This window comes from Pollicipes pollicipes, unplaced genomic scaffold (genome assembly GCF_011947565.3).
Source record: "Pollicipes pollicipes isolate AB1234 unplaced genomic scaffold, Ppol_2.1 Scaffold_2655;HRSCAF=3109_pilon_pilon_pilon, whole genome shotgun sequence".
Lineage (NCBI taxonomy): Eukaryota > Metazoa > Arthropoda > Thecostraca > Pollicipedomorpha > Pollicipedidae > Pollicipes > Pollicipes pollicipes.
In genome coordinates this window covers 62,509-84,116 of record NW_023596151.1, presented here as the reverse complement: position 1 = coordinate 84,116, position 21,608 = coordinate 62,509, and the positions used below count along the sequence as shown (strand labels likewise).

Here is a 21,608-nt window from a genome sequence, read left to right as displayed (position 1 = left end):
AGGTACCAGAGGCTGTGTTGGCCGGAGGCGAGGCAATCCTGGAATGGCCACGCGGAACGAGTGCTGCCGACGTGCGCGCCTGAGAGGCGGAGGGGCTGGGGCCCCCGCGCCCGGACGGCACGCTGGCAGACAGCGGCACGCCGTGTAAACGGGGCCTCGGGAGGGGCTGGGGGCTCCCGCGCCAGGGCGGCACGCTGGCAGACAGCGGCACGCCGAGAAAACGGGGCCTCGGGAGGGGCTGGGGGCCCCCGCGCCAGGGCGGCACGCTGGCAGACAGCGGCGCGCCGTGTAAACGGGGCCTCAGGAGGGGCTGGGGGCTCCCGCGCCAGGGCGGCACGCTGACAGACAGCGGCGCGCCGTGTAAACGGGGCCTCGGGAGCTCGCGTCGTTCAAAAATTTGTGGACCCCGACGCGGTTCCGGCGAGTGAGCAGGTCTCGATTTCAGTGCCAATCAAGCTTCACTAAGATCGAGGAGTGTGCTTGTGACGGCAATGGGAGAGGGGTTTCCCCTTACCATTTGCTTCCGGTCAGCAATGCAGCTCTTAAATCATTGAGGCTCACGCCGTAACATGGAAGCTTGTGTAAAAGGGCTGAGAGATCAACGTCGTCAAACGGGCGAGTGAAGTGAATCGACGTGACTGTAATGGCGTGGCCTTTGTCATCTCGTCGGGTGATCCAATGGGCCGTGTCAGGCAAAGCGTGTGATTGGTACAGTCTGACACAGTGACATTGACACAGACTGTGCCAGACTGCGTCGTCAGGCAAGCCCGCGGCGTCGTTTGTGATTGATTGAAGTGTCAAACACTCGACTTAGCTTTTGAACTGGAGAAAACGCGGCAGCAGAAAGTCACGCCATTCACCAGCTCCTTGAGGTCATGTCTGAAGATTGGTAATGATACAATTACGATCGGGGTGGAAGGACATCCCAAGTGTGTGTCGCAACAGTAAGGAACAGCAACGGAATATGGTGACGGGAGCAAGCAGCCACGGAGCGTCCATGCAAGGAAATATCAAAGATGTTGCCCTGTTTACCAGATATTTCTATGATAAATGGCCTACGCGGGAAAGGACGGCGTAATCAATCGCAATTACGAAGGAGTGCGATACGACGCTATGCGATGGGAAGAATCAGCCATGCAGGCGGATGTTACTCGAAGCATCGTGTACTAGGAATATGCTACGAAGAAACGTGATGCGAAGAAATGCATGTGTGACCAGATGTAATGCGAAGGATCCGGTGTGCAAAGTTTCGTGTGTGAGCACTCGCGGATTCAAATACTTATTTGTGTGCGGAGATTGTTCGCGCACGAGGCTCTGCGATACTCGTATTTGCCTTTGGAAATTGAGCAAAGGAAATTTTGCCAACGAAAAAATGTGCTGCGAGCAAGTCCATTTACAGTTGTTTAGGGAGACGAATGCTTTCGCAGCTGAAGCTTCACCTCTCCCACTACATTGTTGGTCACGGCCGGCTCCTGGCAGCATTATTGCTGCTGACCAATGCGGTGTGCACTAGACCTGTCACGGCTTCCGAGAGCCCTCCTAAAATATCAGGGTGCGCAAAAGCACATGCCTGACACCCGACCAAGCCTATTGCATAGCCTGTCTGTGGCGATGGTGGACGGTTGTGCCCACCGTCGCTATCCGGTGGTGGCGCCCTACAAATATGTGTTAAGCCCTTAATCGGAGACTCATGCCCGCTAGCTAGCGTGGCAAACACGGCACGCCGAATCAGGCTTCGATTGTGTCCCTAGCCCACGGCGGTACATTGGCTCGCGTCTGGCCACGGCGGTACGTTGGCTCGCGTCTGGCCACGGCGGTACGTTGGCTCGCGTCTGGCCACGGCGGTACGTTGGCTCGCGTCTGGCCACGGCGGTACGTTGGCTCGCGTCTGGCCACGGCGGTACGTTGGCTCACGTCTGGCCACGGCGATACATTGGCTCGCGTCTGGCCACGGCGGTACGTCGGCTCACGTCGGGCCACGGCGGTACGTTGGCTCACGTCCGGCCACGGCGGTACGTTGGCTCACGTCCGGCCACCGCGTCCAATGTGACGCCGATTGGGATGGCCTGCTCGTGGCTCCCCGGTCCAGGACTCATGCTCTCTGGACCCGCCGGCCTGCTGTGATGTCAGCAGCCCTGCCTCCTTCTACCCGGTACGCCCCCCACGCCCAAGCGGCTGATTGGTCGTCGGGTGCCTCAGCTGTGGTTGGCTAATGTCCGTACTGTGGATTATGTGAAGGGAACTGCGAATGCCAGCCGCTATTGCTGGCACAGCAAGGCTCAAATTTCAGCCAGCAGCCATGGCAGATCAGCCTTAAAGATAGAAGTGTGAAATCAGGGGATAGCTTTTTGATCCAGAACACTTGGTTGTCTCCCGAGCCTTCCCCTTACCTTACCAAAGGCGGTCTCGCCATTCTCCAACACATCTCAGCGAGGCAAGCTCTGAATTGCTAGATTTCTCAGCAGCAATGCATCCTGCATCGTCCTCCAGCGACCGCGACGGGAAGGTGAGCTTTGCCTCCGACCAATGACATTCTGGGCGGTTCAAGTCCCGTCTTCGCGCTTAAGACTCTTCACAGGATTTTTAGCGTGTTTGGAGGCCTTCGGTATTCGTTGAAGTCGGCAAACCTGCTTTTGCGAGCAAACTGTGAAGTGGTTTGAGAAGCCTTTACGAAGTGCAAAGGGGCTGTGTGTTTGAATGGAATGCCCAGCCTGCCTGATCCGGTGCGATCGCACCTAATGCTTTTGGCAGCTTCGCAGTTTCAAACCTCATCGTCATACATGGGTGGTAATTCCAAAATTGTATTGTGTCATCCTTAAACATCTATGTCGCAATCAAGTAGCCATTTCACATTAGCACATTCACATATACAGGAACGTGCTTCGTGCAGAAACGCATTAAAACATTTGTCCATCGCTGGTAGGCCCAGCACGAACCGCCGTTTACCAAAAAAAGCGTGATCAAGTCCTTTGAGTCTATGGAGTGAGCTACATTTAGTGTAAGATATACACAGCAAGCCAAGCTCTTATTCTAGCAAGCAAGCATCGGATATCATTCAAGGAGCTCGATTCTAACAGTTGGTATACTTCTATGTCAACGGCTGCTGTAGACAACACACTCTGCACAGTAAATTGCTCCTCAGTATGCAATTGCTTGGTTGCGTCAGTGTACCTCGCACAACATTGATTGAGAGCCAATTGATATTCGGTGTATCTGGAAATTATGCTCACGGATGCCAACTATGAGCGACTTGACAATCAGATTTTTCCCGACCTTGGTCGCCGCATGGTTTATGAAATGGCAGGATTTGGATGACGTTGTTAGGGTGTCATGTATGCTTGGGTTCCCTTGAAATAGGCTTCCCGAAACAGTCCGCACATTTGGCGGATGTGTGCCTCAGGACCTGAAGAAGTTTGGACCTTAAGAAGGGCAGACCGTCAAATGTAGCGAATGATGTTCAACATGGCTATTTCAGCTCAAAATCCCATACAAATGTGGAGCACTTTCTTTGGAAGGAATACTTTTTAAGCGGAAAGACTGCTCTACACAGCACAATTCTCTGTAAAGTAAATATGCTCTTGAAGGCGTCATGGTTTGGTTACGTCATCGTATCTTGCACAATATTGATTGAGACCCAACCGATGGCCGTTATATCTGAAGATCGTGCTCACGAACGCCAGATACGAACGCCTCGACAACTACATTGGTTGGGGTCTTGCTCACCGCATCGCTTATGGAATGGAAAAATTTGAATGACGTCACGACGTCATAAATGCTGCGGTGGTTTTGAGATACTCTCCCCGAAAAACTCTTCCCATTTTCGCGGGCGGTTAGCTCAGAAACTAGAGGGGCTTAGGGCTTAAAAAGCATGGGATTGTGAACAGTGCCGAAATACCTTCAAGGTGGCTATTTCAGTTCAAAATCTCATATAAATGTGGAACACCACTTTTGAGGGAGTGTTTCACCAGTGGGGCATTTTTCAAAAACGTTATCTGGTGAAATTTCAGGGTCATTTACGTCTAATATAATTATAATAGCACCGGGTAGTGACACTGCACCACCATCACGATAGAAGGAGGGAATTGATCTCAGTCATTTTTCGAGTCAAAGTTGCGCTGTCAATGTTTCATCACAGCACTACAGCTCCTTGCAGCCCCAGCGTGTAGCACTAGTCCACGACAGCTGGCGGCGTCTGAAGCTGCTGAGGGCCGTCGTCAACTGCTACTAACCATAGGTACCACTTTTGAATTGCTTTAATCCGCACATAACGGGGGTAAAAAAATCGCCCACTCGCCCACGAGTGTGGGAGACTCATATCAATGCCTGCCCTTCGTGGAAGAGACTGAAACGCTCTCACCGTTCAAAGTTCTTTTCAGCATATGCATTCACAAAACGTCGATTGTGATGAAATTGCGCGCAATGCAGCGTTGATAGAGAAACATATGTTCTAGTGGCCGATACATTTTCCAGCACTTCCGTGTGGGGAGACATTTTGTGGGCAATTTGTGGATATACTCGGAATAGTCTAAACGGACGGCTGAGCCTGTTGGCAACCCCATGCTCCGAGCTTATGATACCGATCGACAGCAAACCTTCACCATTCGTCGCCGCTTGGTCTTTAACCTATCCTCCCCAGGATATGATGACCTTAGGCATGGTAAAAGCTCTCCAAAAATACGAAAAAACAAACAAACAGAGAACTACGGTTGCAGCGAGCCCCATGCTGTGAACCTATTTGATTGATCAACATGAAACCTTCACCAATCGATGTGCCATAGACGATAACCCATCCTTTCCAGTACATGGTGACCTTGAGTCAGGTCACCATGGCCACCATGTTCTGGAGAGCACAGGATGTCGAATGTGGCACTTCGACTAGTAAAGGTTTTACTGAGCTCATCCACATCCGCAGGTAGTCATCCAACTGGCGCGTCTATGATTTTGCGTTGGCTCATGCCGGCTGGTCTGGGGGACAGGTTATGAAAATACGAGCTTTTTGCCTCACTTGTGAAATGCCCTTTTCGGGCAGACGCCATTAGACGGCTCGTTGTTTCATGTAATGTTCCCACTTCTGGTGGCCGCGCGAGGTGCGTCACAGTCTGAATTTTTGTTATTACAAGACCATACATTTTCAACCGCTCTTAATTCTACAACACTTCCAAATTTCATCTACTTTATTCTTAATTGTGCCATGCCTGTTCAACGTTCTGTCTTGTCATAGGAAGCCCATTCACTGCATGTTCATGACGTATTCCACCTATCTAGAGTTTATAAGTCTGGTCCGGCATTGCCTAGACGAACTTAAATATACGTCGGCGTCAAAAAAGCTGTTAATTTGGCATTACTCACATTTTGAGCAGCTGTGAACCAAGCGATGGAAAAAAGTACATCTTGGGTGGATATGAGTCACAGTGGACAAGACCGTTGGACTGTTTGATCTTCATGCCCCACCATTTCTCTCAGTCTTTCTTTCCCTTCGTCCATATCCCTCTCCTTCTTCCACTCTTTTCTCTCTCCGCTCTCCATTCACACTTCCCCCCCTCTCTCTCTCTCTCTCTCCCTCTCTCTTATCCTCTCTCCTCCTTCCCTCTCTCTTCTCCCTCTCTCTCTCCCTCTCTCTCTCTCCCCCTCTCTCTTTATCTCTCTCTCTCCCTCTCTCTCTCCCCTCTCCTATCTCTCTCTCCTATCTCTCTCTCTTCCCTCTCTCTCTCCCTCTCTCTCCCTCTCTCTCTCTCTCTCTCTCTCTCTCGTCTCCTCTCTCTCTCTCTCTCTCTCTCTCTCTCGCACTCTCTCTCTCTTCTCTCTCTCTCTCTCTCTCTCTCTCTCTCTCTCTCTCTCTCTCTCTCTCTCTCTCTCTTTCGTGTTGACGCGATGCCGGAATCGCTGACACTTCGGCCTGGTGTTGGCTGGTGCTAGGCATTTTTCGCACATGGTACAAATTTTACGTTTCCCCACGTTAGCTGAATGGGGGGGGGGGGTAAAATTTTGTTTACATTGCAGCGTTGCAGAAAAGTCGCCTCCGAACAATGAGCTAGTGCCCATACGCCTCTAAACGATGGTACCCGACGATATGTTTTGACGCAAGGAAATATATAGATATATATATATATATATATATATATATATATATGTATATGTATATCTATCTATCTATCTATATATATATATATATATATATATATATATGCATATGTGTATATATATACATATATATATATATATATATATATATATATATATATATATATATATGTATATATATATACACATATGCATGCATATATATATAGATAGATAGATAGATATACATATATCTATATATATATATATATATATATATATATATATATATATGTATATCTATCTATCTATCTATATATATATGCATGCATATGTGTATATATATATACATATATATATATATATATATATATATATATATATATATATATATATATATATATATATATAAGTTGAAATGGGCAGTTTTCCCTCCTGCGCAGTTTGCGCGCTCAATTTTTATCGTTTCATGCTACACCGCCTTGTATTCGACATGGGTTTCTTGAAGACAAAACTACGCATGCCACTCTGTGGTCGATTGCTGTCGCACATGCGGGGCAGACAGCTTTGAGATATGACAGTGAGATGCGGCCGATACACCAAGCCAATCCGCGCACGCAGTTGGCTTCACGTTTTCATTCGATCTGGCTGCTTAGATCAGTGCTTCAAAAGCCTACAAACAGGTGGATTCATGGCTTTCTGCCCGAGAGCATGTATTGCACGATCGGAAAGGGTACAGAGGTACGAACAACACGACACTAGAGGTGCATAACGCCGCACCCCTCCCAAACCTGCCCAGCAGCGGGAAGGTGCTGACTGAACTAGCCGGGCGTAGAGCTGATCAATATAGGCTGGGCGTTGACTCTCAAGCGCCGGCTTTTGGATGCCACGTGAAACAGGCCATGCTGCCGGCACATGTAATCAAACACAGACTTGTGAATTTTGCAACGTTTGGCAATATGCCGTTCATGTGTTCATGTCCATGTGTGCGTGTGTCCCCGTGCCAGTGACGAGATTGCTTTGTAACTATGTTTCCCGTATGTGCTATTTATCACGACGCGTCAAAACGTAAAGCACCACATGGGCCTTCTGACAAATGCATCATCATAAACAACCATTACCCTTGTCTGGGATGGCCTGCGGACGGTGACAGAGGCCTTGCTAAGGTCACTTGACGTCAGAGACTAGGATGGACGGTGCCGGACATTACGGCGCGTTACGGCACATTAACATTTCGCCACCAGATTCTGCCTTGAACACGACATTTCACGATCGGATAGAGCGGGTCAGGGCTTACGCAATAAGTACCGTTAAACGTGGGCGGTAGTCCCAGAAATCGATCCATTTAAAACATGCCGCTTATTTTTGTAGTCATGGCTTACGATAGCCAGGATATTACGCATATAGAGCATACACCCATTTGTCTATAGCCGGGATATTACGCATATAGAGCATACACCTATTTGTCTGTAGTCGGGATATTACGCATATAGAGCATACACCTATTTGTCGATAGTCGGGATATTACGCATATAGAGCATGCACCTATTTGTCGATAGTCGGGATATTACGCATACAGAGCATACACCTATTTGTCTATAGCCGGGATATTACGCATACCACCTATTTGCCAGGGCAATAAGTTTCCTTCCCAGCCCTGCGTCAATACAAGCCTTTTGAATCGCCGCAAAGCCTGGTCATCGATTTTGTGATTAAACAATTATACGTCTCTCGTGTTATATGGAGCGGTGATATTTCAAGATGCGGAGGCATGCCACCTGATCAGACAGCTCGCATTAAAACGCCTTGAAAACGATGAAATATACCTCACGGTGGTGCGATCTATAATCGCCAAGATATCAGTCAGCCAAAAGTGTAAATTGGCCGACTTCCGGCTAGTACTTGTTGATATGGAGGCTCGCTCGGGTTACGGTTTTGCTCCTAAGCGATTCCTGGAATCGGAACGAGCAGGCCGCGCTGGGGCACAAAAGTTTACACTGGTAGAAATGTTTAAGTAACGAGCGTTAAGCTTCCGTCGTCGTGCAAAAACAGCACGCGCTCGTGGACCCATCCTATGACATCTCCCAGCCCGCCGCGCGCCGCAGCTTTGCTAAATCAGTAGAGGCACCTGAACGAAGGATGGCATGCACAAACCAATTCCCAAGATGGATTTATTTGTGGAATCGACACATCTGGCTGCAGTGTGTGGGTGGTGGCCGATCAGGATTACCGTGCACGGACGGTGCCATCAATTTAGGGGGGGGGGGTGAGATATGGTAAAACTATCACAACGTTTGACTGCAAAATGGGTGACAAATAATGCATTGGCGTTCTCATAAATTATCGTTGTTACGCAGAAGTCCTCGTATGACATGCATTACACCGCGACAAGGCTAGGGGCGCGGGAGCCGGGGATGGCGCAGGGGCTGGGGGCCACAACTTTCCCAAAATTGGCGTTGGCCTCTGTGGGCGTTGGCTGGAAAGACCTAACCCGAACAGTCACTATTCCCTCTCCCTTCCAGCGTGGAAGGACGCTGCTTGTCCTATGCTGGCGGATCTTTGCTATCGCAGCCCCGTAGTTTCTTTTCACAATGCATATCATAGTCTAGACCAGTTGATCATACGATGAATCAAGGTATGAATACGTGTACGTAAAATGGAAAAGCTGCGTAGGGTGATATTTCATGCATATTTACTCCGCACCACGATAAGACTTGTTCGTCCGATTCCAACCTTTTTACTTTGGGGACGGAAAAATCATAACTGAAGTAAATATGGCTTTTCATTACGGAGACGACAAACTTTCAAACGACCTGCTGCTTGAGGATCACAGAGCTCACATACTCCTTCCAGGTGTATGTGACATACTCCATACTCCTGCATCAACACCGCTTGTTACACGGCTCTGGGCGCAGCCAGACGTTCGCCGGCGTGATGCGTTAAGGTTGGCATTTGGACTGCGGCACGAGCTGAACCTGCTCAATCGAGGCGAAGGCGATGCACATGACGCACTGCTGCTGCATTAATCTTCTTCTGCATCACCACTAAGCGAAGCAAGTCTGCAGCCCCTGCGGAGCGCTGGAACTGCTTTCAGCTGAGCCGCTGAACTGACAGATCAGGTCATGAAAAGGCGATCAAGTTTTGCATTGGCCAAGTTTTGCCAAGGTTTTGCCTCACATTACGGAGAACAAACTGCGTGAATACATTCCTTCCCTCCGCAAGCGGTGAGGGCATTGGCCTTTTGCTCCTCTGGTGACGCTGCCCTTGTGTGCCTCTGTAGAGTTGGTATTCGCAGCTCCCATACGGAAAGCAATAGGAATGCTACGAACTTGAAGGGGAATCAGTGAATGAAGGGGACCTGTTCAGGTTGCATTAGTGAAATGTTGCAGCGTAATGAAGCTAAAAGCAAATACAATTGATGCCCGCCCCGGCGGCGCAGTTGGTTAGAGCGCCTGCCTTCCGATCCACCCAGCCGTGGCCGAGTGGCGTGGCGAGGATTAGGCGCGTGCTATTTCTCCTTGAGAGGGGCGATCCGCGGGTGGTGGTGGTGAGCGTGCCAAACGTCAGGCTCACAGCAGAGGACAGGCTCGACCGTGCCGTGTCCTTTTGGCACGTTAAACTGTACCACCAAATTCTGCCTTTGATCCCTCAAAGTCTGCCGTATGCTTTCAGAATGTTTCAGGGTGCACAATGAGCAGACAAGACACGCAATATTGTGTAACCGCATCAAATTGCGAGCTAAAGCTACTGCAAGAACACGGCGGTGGAAGAGGTATCATATGTGATGGGAACTGACGAGGACGCACGAAAATTGCAGGCAGTACCAAGGGAATTCATTACGTCGTAGTACGCATACTACAATTCAATATCAGTTCTGCCCTTCGCTTCAAAAAACCTATTACATGCAAAGGTCGCATGCACGTGATACTCCCATCTGACCGCCTAAGGCGGCTTAAACTCCAGGCACGGAAGATAACAACATTGCATGTGCTCGGTCAGTATAGGAGAAAATCCGCGCACCGTCTTTTGGAATCCTAGTAGTGTCTTTCTCGTATTTGTACCAATGTAAACCTACCAATGTGAGAAAAGTTCGTGACGGTAGCAATTGAAGACAGGCGCCCCTCAGTGAAAATATGTTCTAAAAATATATTTTCTCCTGCAAGAAGGTTGTGGAGATAGGGAGGACTGCCTCCCCCTCTCTCTGAGGATAAAGAGGCCGCGTCCTCTCGTTAGGGAGCTAGGTGTCTGAAAGTGCTACATTCGCGGCTGGAAAGGACAGTATGGCAACAAAGAGATCATAATCAAGACTCAAATACACATTCTGAGATGCATTGGATCATAGATCACGGTCTTTACGCGATCGAAACATATAGCACTTTTTTGCATAACCTTAAAACAAAGTCACACGTTTCGTGGCTTATGAAGGTCACATTTTGAGCTATTCCCATCACGACAATGTCAACGCAATCTGACAAAACTACGACTTTTTGTGTTGAAAACAATAATTATATATAACGGTGCTGGTTTCAACTAGTAATTCGCGTTCCTCTCAATGGAGCACACCGAGTGCGCCTCCCAAAGGATGGCTCCCACCTCTTCGGCTGAAAAGTAGCTCACTTTTGGGATTTCCGACCTCTATCCTTTCGACCAGACCCTTTCGTTTCTTTCGGTAGCTCGTCGGACGTGCAGCCTGAGTTCCTCTAGCATGTCTTTGGATGGTCGTCATGTAGTTGTCGTCAGTGGCGGCGGCTCGACAGACGGTGGCGACATCGAGCGACTCTGTGTCCCGACTGCCCCGTGCTCACGCCAGCGGTCGGCGAACTTGCTGCAGGTACCGGGGGATGTCCCATGCGATCCGACGACCACGCTGAGCTGCCTGGCGACCATGTGGCAGTGCGAGGTGACCTCGGAACAAATGGCGGCGAACCTTGACAAACACGACAGCCTCGCCGCCTTCAGGAGCCAGTTTGAAATTCCCAAAATGAAGACGAAGCCGGGAGGTAAGTGTAAACAGTTTGTAGCTAATAAATGATGGTTATTTTATCCGATGGATGATGGTTATTTTTGTGACGTACTGAATGTGGAAAGCAAGACCATACTCTGCTTATATGATGCACGTAGAATAGTGCTGTTTTTCTCTGTCATGTGTTTGACGTAGGCCTGTTTTTTCAGTTGACCTGAGTGCTGTCAACCCTGAGGACGATATAATTTACATGAACGGGAACTCGCTGGGGCTGAAGCCCAAGAAAACTGACGAGTATTGCAGTAAAATGCTGCAACAGTGGGGAGAGTGGTAAGAACTGCGTCATAACACAAAAATAAGCCAAAGCTATGAGTGATTTGTTGTCCTCCATTGATTGTTTACTGCTGTGTTTTACACAACGCCAACCAGCATTGGGGTTACAATGCCAATATGCACTGCGTTTCGATTCGTTTATCTATCTGCTTTTTGTTGTATCTAAAGCATGGTCTCCGTTTGGCTGTCTGGGGTTTATTGTCCCGTGCAACTGATGCAGTCATCACCGTCGCCACGCATCGTACATACTCTTCCCTGCGACGCGAGCTAGGGGCAAGCCTTTTGAATCGAAACCATGGCCCGTGAGTTTTGACCCGTGCTTCGCTCTTTTTAAAATCGAGGTGTATGGAGGCTGAAAGCATGTTGCAGCAGCAATTGAGCTTAGACTTCTCGATCTAGGGCAGACCTCCTGCTAGATGCAAACTAACTTGGCCACTCAAGACCAATTAGGCAGTCCAAGGTTTGTTGCCGGCCCTTCCTGGATGTATTGAAGTGTGTTGCTGAACATCACGAGGTACATTAAGAGACGTGTTACCGACCTCGTGCTTAAAACAACGAGTGTGGCAAAATTCAATAATCCTGTGCCTTTTTTCGTTTCTATGAGTATCAGACTGCAAACAAAATTCCTCTGTCGTACTCTGCACACTGCTGACGCACATGGCCGTCATTACCAGAGGTGCCGTTTTCTAGTCGTTCTTGTTCAAAGTCCATTCCAAAGTTCAAGGATGGGCCAGCTGCACGTTCAAAAGTGTCAATGAATCAGGTTTTTCCATAATTTTGGAAGTGCGTATAAAATAATTAATACCGAAAAGCAATAACTCCAGAATTTTCTCGCGTCACTACATACCCTTACTGAAGCTGAATGAAAAGAAATAAAAGTTATGGTGAACGATTTCCGCCCAGTCCGTCCAACTTCCAAATAAGACTTCGGATTTTCGGGATTTCAAAAATTTGAGAAGACTAGACTATGGTTATGTGCCAATGACTAGAAACGACTAGAAGTGCCGATGGGATTTCAAAAATTTGAAATCTCATTGGCACTTCTGGTCATTACCCAGCATGGCCGCACGTGGCACAAGTAGGCGGAGAATGCGACCCCACAGCTGATCAATACGAAATTTGTGGATGGCTATCACATGAGTGTCATGCAAGGTAATGGTTTCGAAGATAACGAAATTTGAATGGTGTTATGTTCAATAAATTATTTTCCACAGGGATGAAACCCAACATTTGCAATGTTGCAATGGTGCCGGACACAGCATGACTCCACTCAACGCACATCGACACAGGAATTTTAAAAAACCGAGTATAATATGTCACATAATTTTACATTGTTTTCATATACAGCTATGTAAAAGTCATCAATTAAAAAATAGTGTGCAGAGAGTTCTCTTTTTTACGCGGAGGTGAGCGTGTTTTTGTGTTACGCTCGGTGCGCATCCCTACCTCATTGAGCGAACCTTACCAGATCTCTCCCCATGCGAACCCCATCATAGGACCTCCGCTGCCCCCAACCCTCACTCTTCTCGGCGCCCTAGTGCTCCTTGACACGATGCCGCCAAGTTTCCTAAGTTAAATATAGTTTCCTCTGCATCGACCCCCTTGCGCTGCTGCATATTAGAATGTCTTATTACAAATCTGGCAGAAATATCACACAGTGTTTACGCGACGATGCTGTGACTCCTCAAGATCTCATGTTTGTAATTCTACCTTGCAGGGGCCATCAAACGCACTTCATGGGTGTACTGCCCGCCGCCAAATGTGACCTCGAGGTCAACGGCTCCCACGCGCGATTGGTCGGAGCGCATCCAGACGAGGTCAGGCCCAATCACAACACCTAAGTTGGCGGCGCGAGGTTGTCAGATCGCACCATTGTCGCCCATGCCGTCCTGCCAGCCTTGCGGGCGCAGAGCAGCAGCTCGTACACGCTGTTTGGTCTGTGACGATATCGGGGCAGCCGAGACTTGAGTGGTGTGCCGTCCGGCCGCCGCCTGACGGAGTGGTGTGCCGTCCGGCCGCCGCCTGACGGAATGGTGTGCCGCGCCGGCCGCCGCCTGACAGAGTGGTGTGCCGCGCCGGCCGCCGCCTAACGGAGTGGTGTGCCGCGCCGGCTGCCGCATAACGGAGTGGTGTGCCGCGCCGGCCGCCGCCTGACGGAGTGGTGTGCCGCTTCGGCCGCCGCCTGACGGAGTGGTGTGCCGCGCCGGCCGCCGTCTAACGGAGTGGTGTGCCGTGCCGGCCGCCGCCTGACGGAGTGGTTTGCCGTGCGGCCGCCGCCTGACGGAGTGGTGTGCCGTGCCGGCCGCCGCCTGACGGAGTGGTGTGCCGTGCCGGCCGCCGCCTGACGGAGTGGTGTGCCGTGCCGGCCGCCGCCTGACGGAGTGGTGTGCCGGCCACCGCCTGACGGAGTGGCGTGCCGTGCCGGCCACCGCCTGACGGAGTGGTGTGCCGTCCGGCCGCCGCCTGACGGCCCTCACCGCTGCAGGTGGCCGTCATGAACGGGCTGACGGTGAACCTGCACCTGCTGCTCATCGCCTTCTATCACCCGACGCCGCTGCGGCACAAGGTGCTCATCGAGGAGAAGGCGTTCCCGAGCGACAAGTACGCAGTCGGCTCGCAGGTGCGCCGCCGCGGCTACGACCCGTCCAACTCCGTCATCCAGCTGCGCCGCCGACCCGGCGAGGACGTGTTCCGCACCGAGGACGTGCTCGACCTGATCGCCCGACACGGCCACGAGATCGCCGTCATCCTGATCGGCGGCGTCCACTACTTCACCGGTAAGACCAGCGGCGTCCACTACTTCACCGGTAAGACCAGCGGCGAGCGCTACTTCACCGGTGAGACCAGCGGCGTCCACTACTTCACCGGTAAGACCAGTGGCGAGCACTACTTCACCGGTAAGACCAGCGGCGTCCACTACTTCACCGGTAAGACCAGCGGCGAGCACTACTTCACCGGTAAGACCAGCGGCGAGCACTACTTCACCGGTAAGACCAGCGGCGAGCACTACTTCACCGGTAAGACCAGCGGCGTCCACTACTTCACCGGTAAGACCAGCGGCGAGCACCACTTCACCGGTAAGACCAGCGGCGTCCACTACTTCATCGGTAAGACCAGCGGCGAGCACTACTTCACCGGTAAGACCAGCGGCGAGCACGTTTTTTTTTGGGGGGGGGGGGAGGGTTACGGTTCGGCGCGATGTTTGAGCTGGGCAGGGGAGCGACGGGACAAGGGAATGAGGCCCACGCCGAAAGGAAGGAAATAGGGGGATGTGTTGGGGAGGAAGGGAGTCAGAAAGACATATGTATAGGTAGTGAATAACATTCTGGGCAATGTCATGGAACCAGGGGGGGGGGGGGGAGCTCTATCAAACACTGGAGCTGTGTTGTCGCATGAGGACGTCAACATTTATCTGAACAATTTTCCATGGCTAACCCTCACCCCGATGCGCCATTTTTCCTAACTTGGACTAGAAGGGAGGTAGTTGATGCGGCCTCCCCCGGTCGTTTTCTAAAGAAGAGAGATGAACTCTGGCAGAAAAGGGCAGTGAAATGGTTGTCAGTTGACCTCATATATATCAGCATAGTTGACCTCATTATGCCAGGTCAAAGGTCAAACGATCATGCGGCATAGCGGCACTCAATCTTAAGAGGCGTACGTTTTGTTCAACTTTGAATACCAGTGTACGTATTTATATGTGTCTTGAAGATGCATTCATCGTGTATGATTACGTTAATGTAACAGTGTCGGCCCTCCGCACGCGTTCCGCGGAATCGTTCGTTGCTACTGCCGTCCGCACCAGCCGTAGATCGCCGCGTATAATTTCACAAAAGCCGCTATTGCTCCGAAACTAAATATGTGAGGGGCACGTTTATGTTGTCCAAACAAAGCAATGAATGTCCCATAGGCTACGGAAATTGGGCTGGTGGAATTTAGTCAGCTGAACGTTTTGACGCAATTGCTAACCATGCTAAAGAGGTATCCTCAGTAAACCTCAGGGGGTCGCGTTGACCTGTTCCTATCGGGATAAGGGTTAAGATCAGGTTCACAAACGATACGACAGGGCCCAGGGGCTTAAAAAGATGGTAATCTGATCTGCGACGAACTATTTTTTCATGATGTTTACTTCAGTTTCATTGTTCACTAACCTAGTTTTGACGAACAATAGTATATTGTCCTTCCACCTCGTTCCGTGTTTTTTACATGGCGAATGCGCTGTAGGCAAGGAATGCTGCTAACGCCATGCACGCACATCATGTAAAATTGTAGATCGCCTTGCATATGGGGTGCAGAATACCGTGTTGCTGCAAACCGTTGCTACCTACGCCAAGCGCGGAGGGCTCAGTGGAGGCGGTGTGATGCAGGCCAGAAGTTTGACATGGAGGCGATCACCAAGGCGGGTCACGCGGCCGGGTGCGTGGTCGGCTTCGACCTGGCGCACGCCATCGGCAACGTCAAGCTGGAGCTGCACAAATGGAATGTGGACTTCGCCTGCTGGTGCACGTATAAGGTTAGTCATCTGGGTTGCAGCAGGCCCGAAGATTTCGCCAGCATTGCACTCCTTAGTTTTTACCTGTGGTCATATACGCTGGTCATATACGCTCCTCCATATAGCGTGGTCATATACGCTCCTGCATATAACGTGGTCATATACGCTCCTCCATATAGCGTGGTCATATACGCTCCTGCATATAACGTGGTCATATACGCTCCTTCATAGAGCGTGGTCATATACGCTCCTTGCCGTTTCCAGTATTGACCACACGTGATGCACTGGCCTTGGTGGTTTACTTTGCATCAGAACTGAATCGTTGGACCGCCGTCGATATTGGCGATCGCGGGCGGCGGCTGATGACCGTGTCGTTGGCGCGTCTGTGTTGCAGTACCTCAACTCGGGGCCGGGCTGCATCGCTGGAGCGTTCGTGCACAATCAGCACATGCTCTCGCACCTGCCGCTGCTGCACGGCTGGTGGGGCAACAAGGCCGAGACGCGGTGCGTGCAGACCACGCAGGTCACCGCCTGCAGGCCAAGCAGGTCGCCGCAGGTCGATGCGGATGTGAACGGAGCGAGACGTCTCTGCCGTGCGGGTGCTTGAGGACGAGATCCCAGCTCAGCTATCTGATCCACCAATAAGGGCAGATTTTTTCGTTAGAATAAAACAATATCAAGCGAGCAACAAACCGTTCATTTTCACTCGGCGTTCATTGGCGTACCCCCGAGCAGAAGACAGGCAGAAATGGAAAGCTGCACCAGCTACATCGCGTTGCTGAGCGCTCATAGCAAGCATGTTTAAAGGTGCCTTGAAGTCAAGAGCCATTGAGAGGAACCCACGCCGACTGACCAGTGTATCGCTGACTGTGCGCAGATTCCACATGAGGGACTCCATTGACGCCTCGGTGGGAGTCAACAGCCTGAAGCTATGCAATCCGCCACAAATGTTGGTGGCCATGAACCGGGCCAGCATGGACGTAAGTAGGGGTAACACTTTGTAAAGTCAGTTGTAGGAGGGGGGGGGGGGGGCAGCCAAAAAGGTTGATCTAACCTATCCCTAAAGCCTGATTTTTTTCCCGGACTTTGCCTACTTGAATTGGTGTCCTCAGTGTTAATTTTTTTTTTCATTTTGTAACTCACCTGCCTTCAAACTTGTTTTCCTGCGGAGGGACACCATCCCCTTTCACGCTAATATGAGCTCCTTTTATGAAAAGCCTACAATGGCTTGTAATTATCAGAAAGACGTCTTAGTTAATCTTGATAAGGAATCGCTGATGACTTCCACCATCGCTGATCATGTTGTATGGCCATCAGAGTCACCATTATACGACACGTACACTGTACATTGTGCAAGTACACCTGCCACTGCTGGGGAAAACATGGGATAACTTTTAACTGGGCCACCAGTTAAAGGCTGCAGCATGTTGCAGTCATTGCTCTTAATCTCTATCCAGATGTTATCATTTGAAAATCTGGTCAAACTTTTGACAACTGGGTCAGCACATGAAAGAGCTAGCGTGACAAAAAGATCACATACCTTAAGGCCACTACTTGGTACAAAATAAACACGATACTAATAGTGATATTTATTGCCTAGTACACCAATAGGTAAAATAATTGTTCTTGATAATTGTTGGCCCAGTTTTCCCTGTTTGCATGGGCATTGGGGGGGGGGGGGGCTCGTGCCAGCATTGGGGAGCTCAGGCATCCCCGAAAGTATACAAAGTGACGCCGTTGGACGTAACAGCAGCCTGCAGCACCGCTCCCGCCGCACCCCGGGGCAGCACAGCATCATGGCATCGGGATGAAAGGCGGCCTGGGTCGCTACCGTGTCGGATGCGAGTGTCCTTTGATACGTCATGAATAGTGGTGGTGGCTGCTGCCCATTCAGATCATGGTCCATAATTCACCCGGCGTGAAAGCTTCGATGCCACATTTTTAAAAGAAGTTTCCCGAACGGAAACTATGCCTCGACACCTGGAGCATGGGCTGAGCTCCAGCGCTTCTCAGGACCGACCACAGCACCCAGGTGACTGTCAGCGCTATGGTTGTGTTGTTCCTCTGCCTGCTTCAATCCAGCGTGTTCCATCCCTCTCCAGCGTATCGAAACCGCATGCTTACCTCCATGCTCTCTTCGGCACAGATTTTCGACCAGGTGTCGATGGACCAGCTGCTAGAGAAGCAGACGCTGCTGACCGGTTACCTGGAGCTGCTGGCGGCACGCCGGCTGCCCGAGGCATGCCAGATGACGCCCCGTGACCCGCACCAGCGGGGCTGTCAGCTCTCCTTCCGCTTCCCCGATCTGCATGGCGTCCATGCCGAGCTGCAGCGCCGGGGCATTGAGGTCAGTCAGAGACAGAGGTCACCGAGGTCATGGTGACGTGTCAGAGGGTGGCGAGGTTGGTCAGAGACAGAGGTCACTGAGGTCGCGGTGACGGGCCAGAGGGTGGCAAGATCGGTCAGAGATAGAGGTCACCGAGGTCGCGGTGTCGGTTCAGAGGGCGTGAAGGTAGGATGCGGGTCGCGCAGGTGGACTTCGGTCATCGAGGTAGTTCGCAATTAATCAGGTATGCTTTGCCTCGTTTGGATAAGTCGGAGTTAAGCGAAGTGGGCGATCAAAGTGAAAGGTTGTAAGCTAGCACGGAAGGTCCGACCTCACCTGTACGTCAGTGCTCAGAGGTGACCCGTGTGCTGTATATGCAAACAGTGCCTCGTCGAGGTAGGTCGTTGATTGTCAGAGAACAAGCGTCAAGTATCAAGGTGGATCGTGGACTCACAGGTCGTCGAGAGAAATTGTGAACTCGTAAGTCGCAGAAATAGGTCGTCGTCCATCGTAAGCAGTTTGGTTGTGTCAGACAGGGCGGCCGAGCCGGCTGTCTCTCGTCTCCTGTCATGTCTCTATGGACAGTCCATTGACCGTCCTCCTGTGTCTGTCCGACGGATGTAACCACCAATCCAGTCCTTTGTATCTTTTGTTAGGCTTTGGAACTTCTCAAACTACTCCAGTTCGAAGACGTGACCCATGTGGGCGTATGTTTGTGTTAAATCAAACCAAACCGTAAGGCTGTGAGCAGGGCTACTCGGGAGCTTTCGACAAACCTTTGCGAGCGAGATTATAATGATCAAGGGACATGCCGTGGTCTTGTCACCAGACTTGTGCCTGGCCTCGTATGGATGTCTAATCGACTGGAATCAGTCAAAATCTTGTTGATTGTTAGTGGAATTGGTTCCTTTGAAGTCGTTCTCTTGGTCCAAACCGGAGATGGGTTATGCAAATTCTAGGTGAGACAAATGAGGTGTAAATGTTGGCAATATAACATATTTATAATCTGATAGCTCGTACTCGCACAATAATGAGCGCATTTGCACATGTCTGCATTGCTATCAAAAAAATACCGTCGTTTTTTAAGGACGGCTGCTTTACGCTGTCACCTAAACCATTATCAATGGAATCTATCCCATCGTAATCTATCCAGAGCTCGGTCCATAAGTCCTCTGGCCAGAATGGAAGGCGACGCCAGCATGCGTCCAGTTGCTAGAGGAGTCAGAGTCTGGGTCAACCGCGTATTGTGGGGCATGGCCAGAATGGGCTGGACTGAAGCAGAACCAAGGACAGTTTGTTTGTCACGAAGTTGTACAACGCCCATGCCGTTGCCAAAAATAAGAGCACCTCCCACTGATACCCAAGGCGAAGATGACGGAGCTAGGGGCTGAAGTAAGATCTCTGGCGCAGCCAAGGGCTATTTCCGCGTCCCAGTGCGTTTCAGCCTGAGGCGAAGAGCAATTCGTATCACGTGCGAGCCCACAGAGAGAGAGAGAGAGAGAGCAGCTGTTAATGTCAACCACCAGGACATGGCATGTCTCAGAGGCCTGGCCTGGCCAGGTCTGTCCAGCCACGATCTAGGCAGGCTTAGATTTTTGCAACCGCCGGTGGTACCGCCTCAAATTCGTCAGCGGCATCCAAGTTGTTTTCTTAAGGTGTGCTGCAGTAAGGTGTGCTCAAGGCAGCGATAGAGCGGATCAGGCATTTTTGCAACGTTGCCATATCACTCATCTTACCTCTATATCCCATTTACATTGGAAACGTAAAATTATTAAATCGCAAAAATCCAAGCGACCTGAGACTGACGAGATTTCGAACAGGTGGAGACGTGACGGCGTGGGAGTGGCTGCTACAGACAGAGGAGAAAATGAACAATCAGACTGGCAAAACTGTGGGTCCATGTGTGCAGAGCAGCACAGACCTTCGTGCGTAAACCATTGACCCGGCCGTCGTCAGGCGTTTTGAGTGGTTTATGCGAGACCTTGTAAACCAAAGGGGGTAGAGACCCCGAACCAGCTGAACATACAGTGTGGACGAGCGCACCATCTGCGAGTCATTAAAACAAAGGAGGTAGAGACCTCGAACCAGCTGAACATACAGTGTGGACGAGCGCACCATCTGCGAGTCATTAAACCAAGGGAGGTAGAGACCTCGAAGCAGCTGAAAATACAGCGTGGACGAGCGCACCATCTGCGAGTCATTAAACCAAAGGAGGTAGAAACCTCGAACCAGCTGAATATACAGTGTGGACGAGCGCACCATCTGCAAGTCATTAAAACATCTAAACAGGAGCCCTATGCGCCAAGCCCCAACACTACCTATGAGTGCACTATGTGTAGCTGAAGAAAGGACAATACACAAGGAATCTATTGACAAGGAAGGGAAAACCGAGGACCAGTTTTCCGAAACCGGCTGAATTACGTTACGTTGCCTAGGAAACCAGAGGTAGGGGGTTCAATCCCCGCGGTGCGCGCTTTCGGGCTAGGCTGAGAGGCATGCGACGCCATATATCATCAGCAGCTGAGTGTGTCGTAATGCCCCAATAACGACAACTATGGTACGCTGTGGTCTAAGCCGAGAAAGATAGGGTCGTCAAAACTGTCTAGGCGCACAGTCCAGTGTAAGGTGGCCAGCACCAACCACGAGTATTATCACCATTTTCCACCATTTTCGTCACGGTTACCAGAAACGTTAACGCATGAGTCATAACTGAATGGGTTTCAAAAGCTGACGAGTATCATTGGGTTATGTTTATGCATCACTCGCATGGGGATCACGAGCCCCACCCGTTATCGCCCCGCTCGCCCCGCCTCGCAAAACACCTTTTTCTGATGTGTGCTTGTATGCTCGTGTAATGCTCGCGCAACCTGATCAAAGCATAGCCCTGTGGAACGGTGCAACGGCACACCTAGCTCAGCCTCTGAACTCCGTGCAACAATCAGGCAACGCATAATGCTGGACGACAGCGCCGCTGATCCAGCCCGGCTGATTGTTTGGCAGTGTGACCTGCGCTGTGATGAGGGCCTTCCGAGCATCATGCGGATCGCTCCGGTGCCGCTCTACAACTCCTTCTCCGATGTCTTCAAGCTGGTCACTATCATCAGAGAAGCGCTGGACCACCTGGCCAGTCGGAGGGTCGCTGAGCGGAGCGAAGGCGCTCGGACGGCCGGGCGACCGAGCGCTGACCCAGCTCTGGCTGACCCCTGAACTAGCTCCGGATGATCCGCCCCTGTGCCCCCACTCCTGCGGTGAATCAGCTCTGGCCGACCCGCCCCTGTGCCCCCACTCCTCCGCTGAGCCAGCTCCGGCTAACCCGTCCCTGTGCCCCCACTCCTGCGCTGAGCAGCCAGCTCCGGCTGACCTGTCCCTGTGCCCCCACTCCTGCGCTGAGCCAACTCCGGCTGACCCGCCCCTGTGCCCCCACTCCTGCGCTGAGC

General features: G+C 51.0%; 1 protein-coding gene across 1 annotated transcript; it reads left to right on the top strand.

Annotated features, from left to right (window-relative positions):
• Positions 1–2,397: 2,397 nt before the first annotated feature.
• Positions 2,398–18,153, top strand: LOC119114558 (kynureninase; the record flags this gene model as incomplete). The annotated part of the gene is made up of 9 exons (XM_037238649.1): positions 2,398–2,506; positions 10,892–11,060; positions 11,233–11,353; positions 13,074–13,173; positions 13,842–14,133; positions 15,721–15,866; positions 16,240–16,349; positions 16,723–16,825; positions 17,992–18,153. Coding segments are annotated over exons 1-9 (1,242 nt in total), but the record flags the coding sequence as incomplete, so codon positions are not given.
• Positions 18,154–21,608: the final 3,455 nt, after the last annotated feature.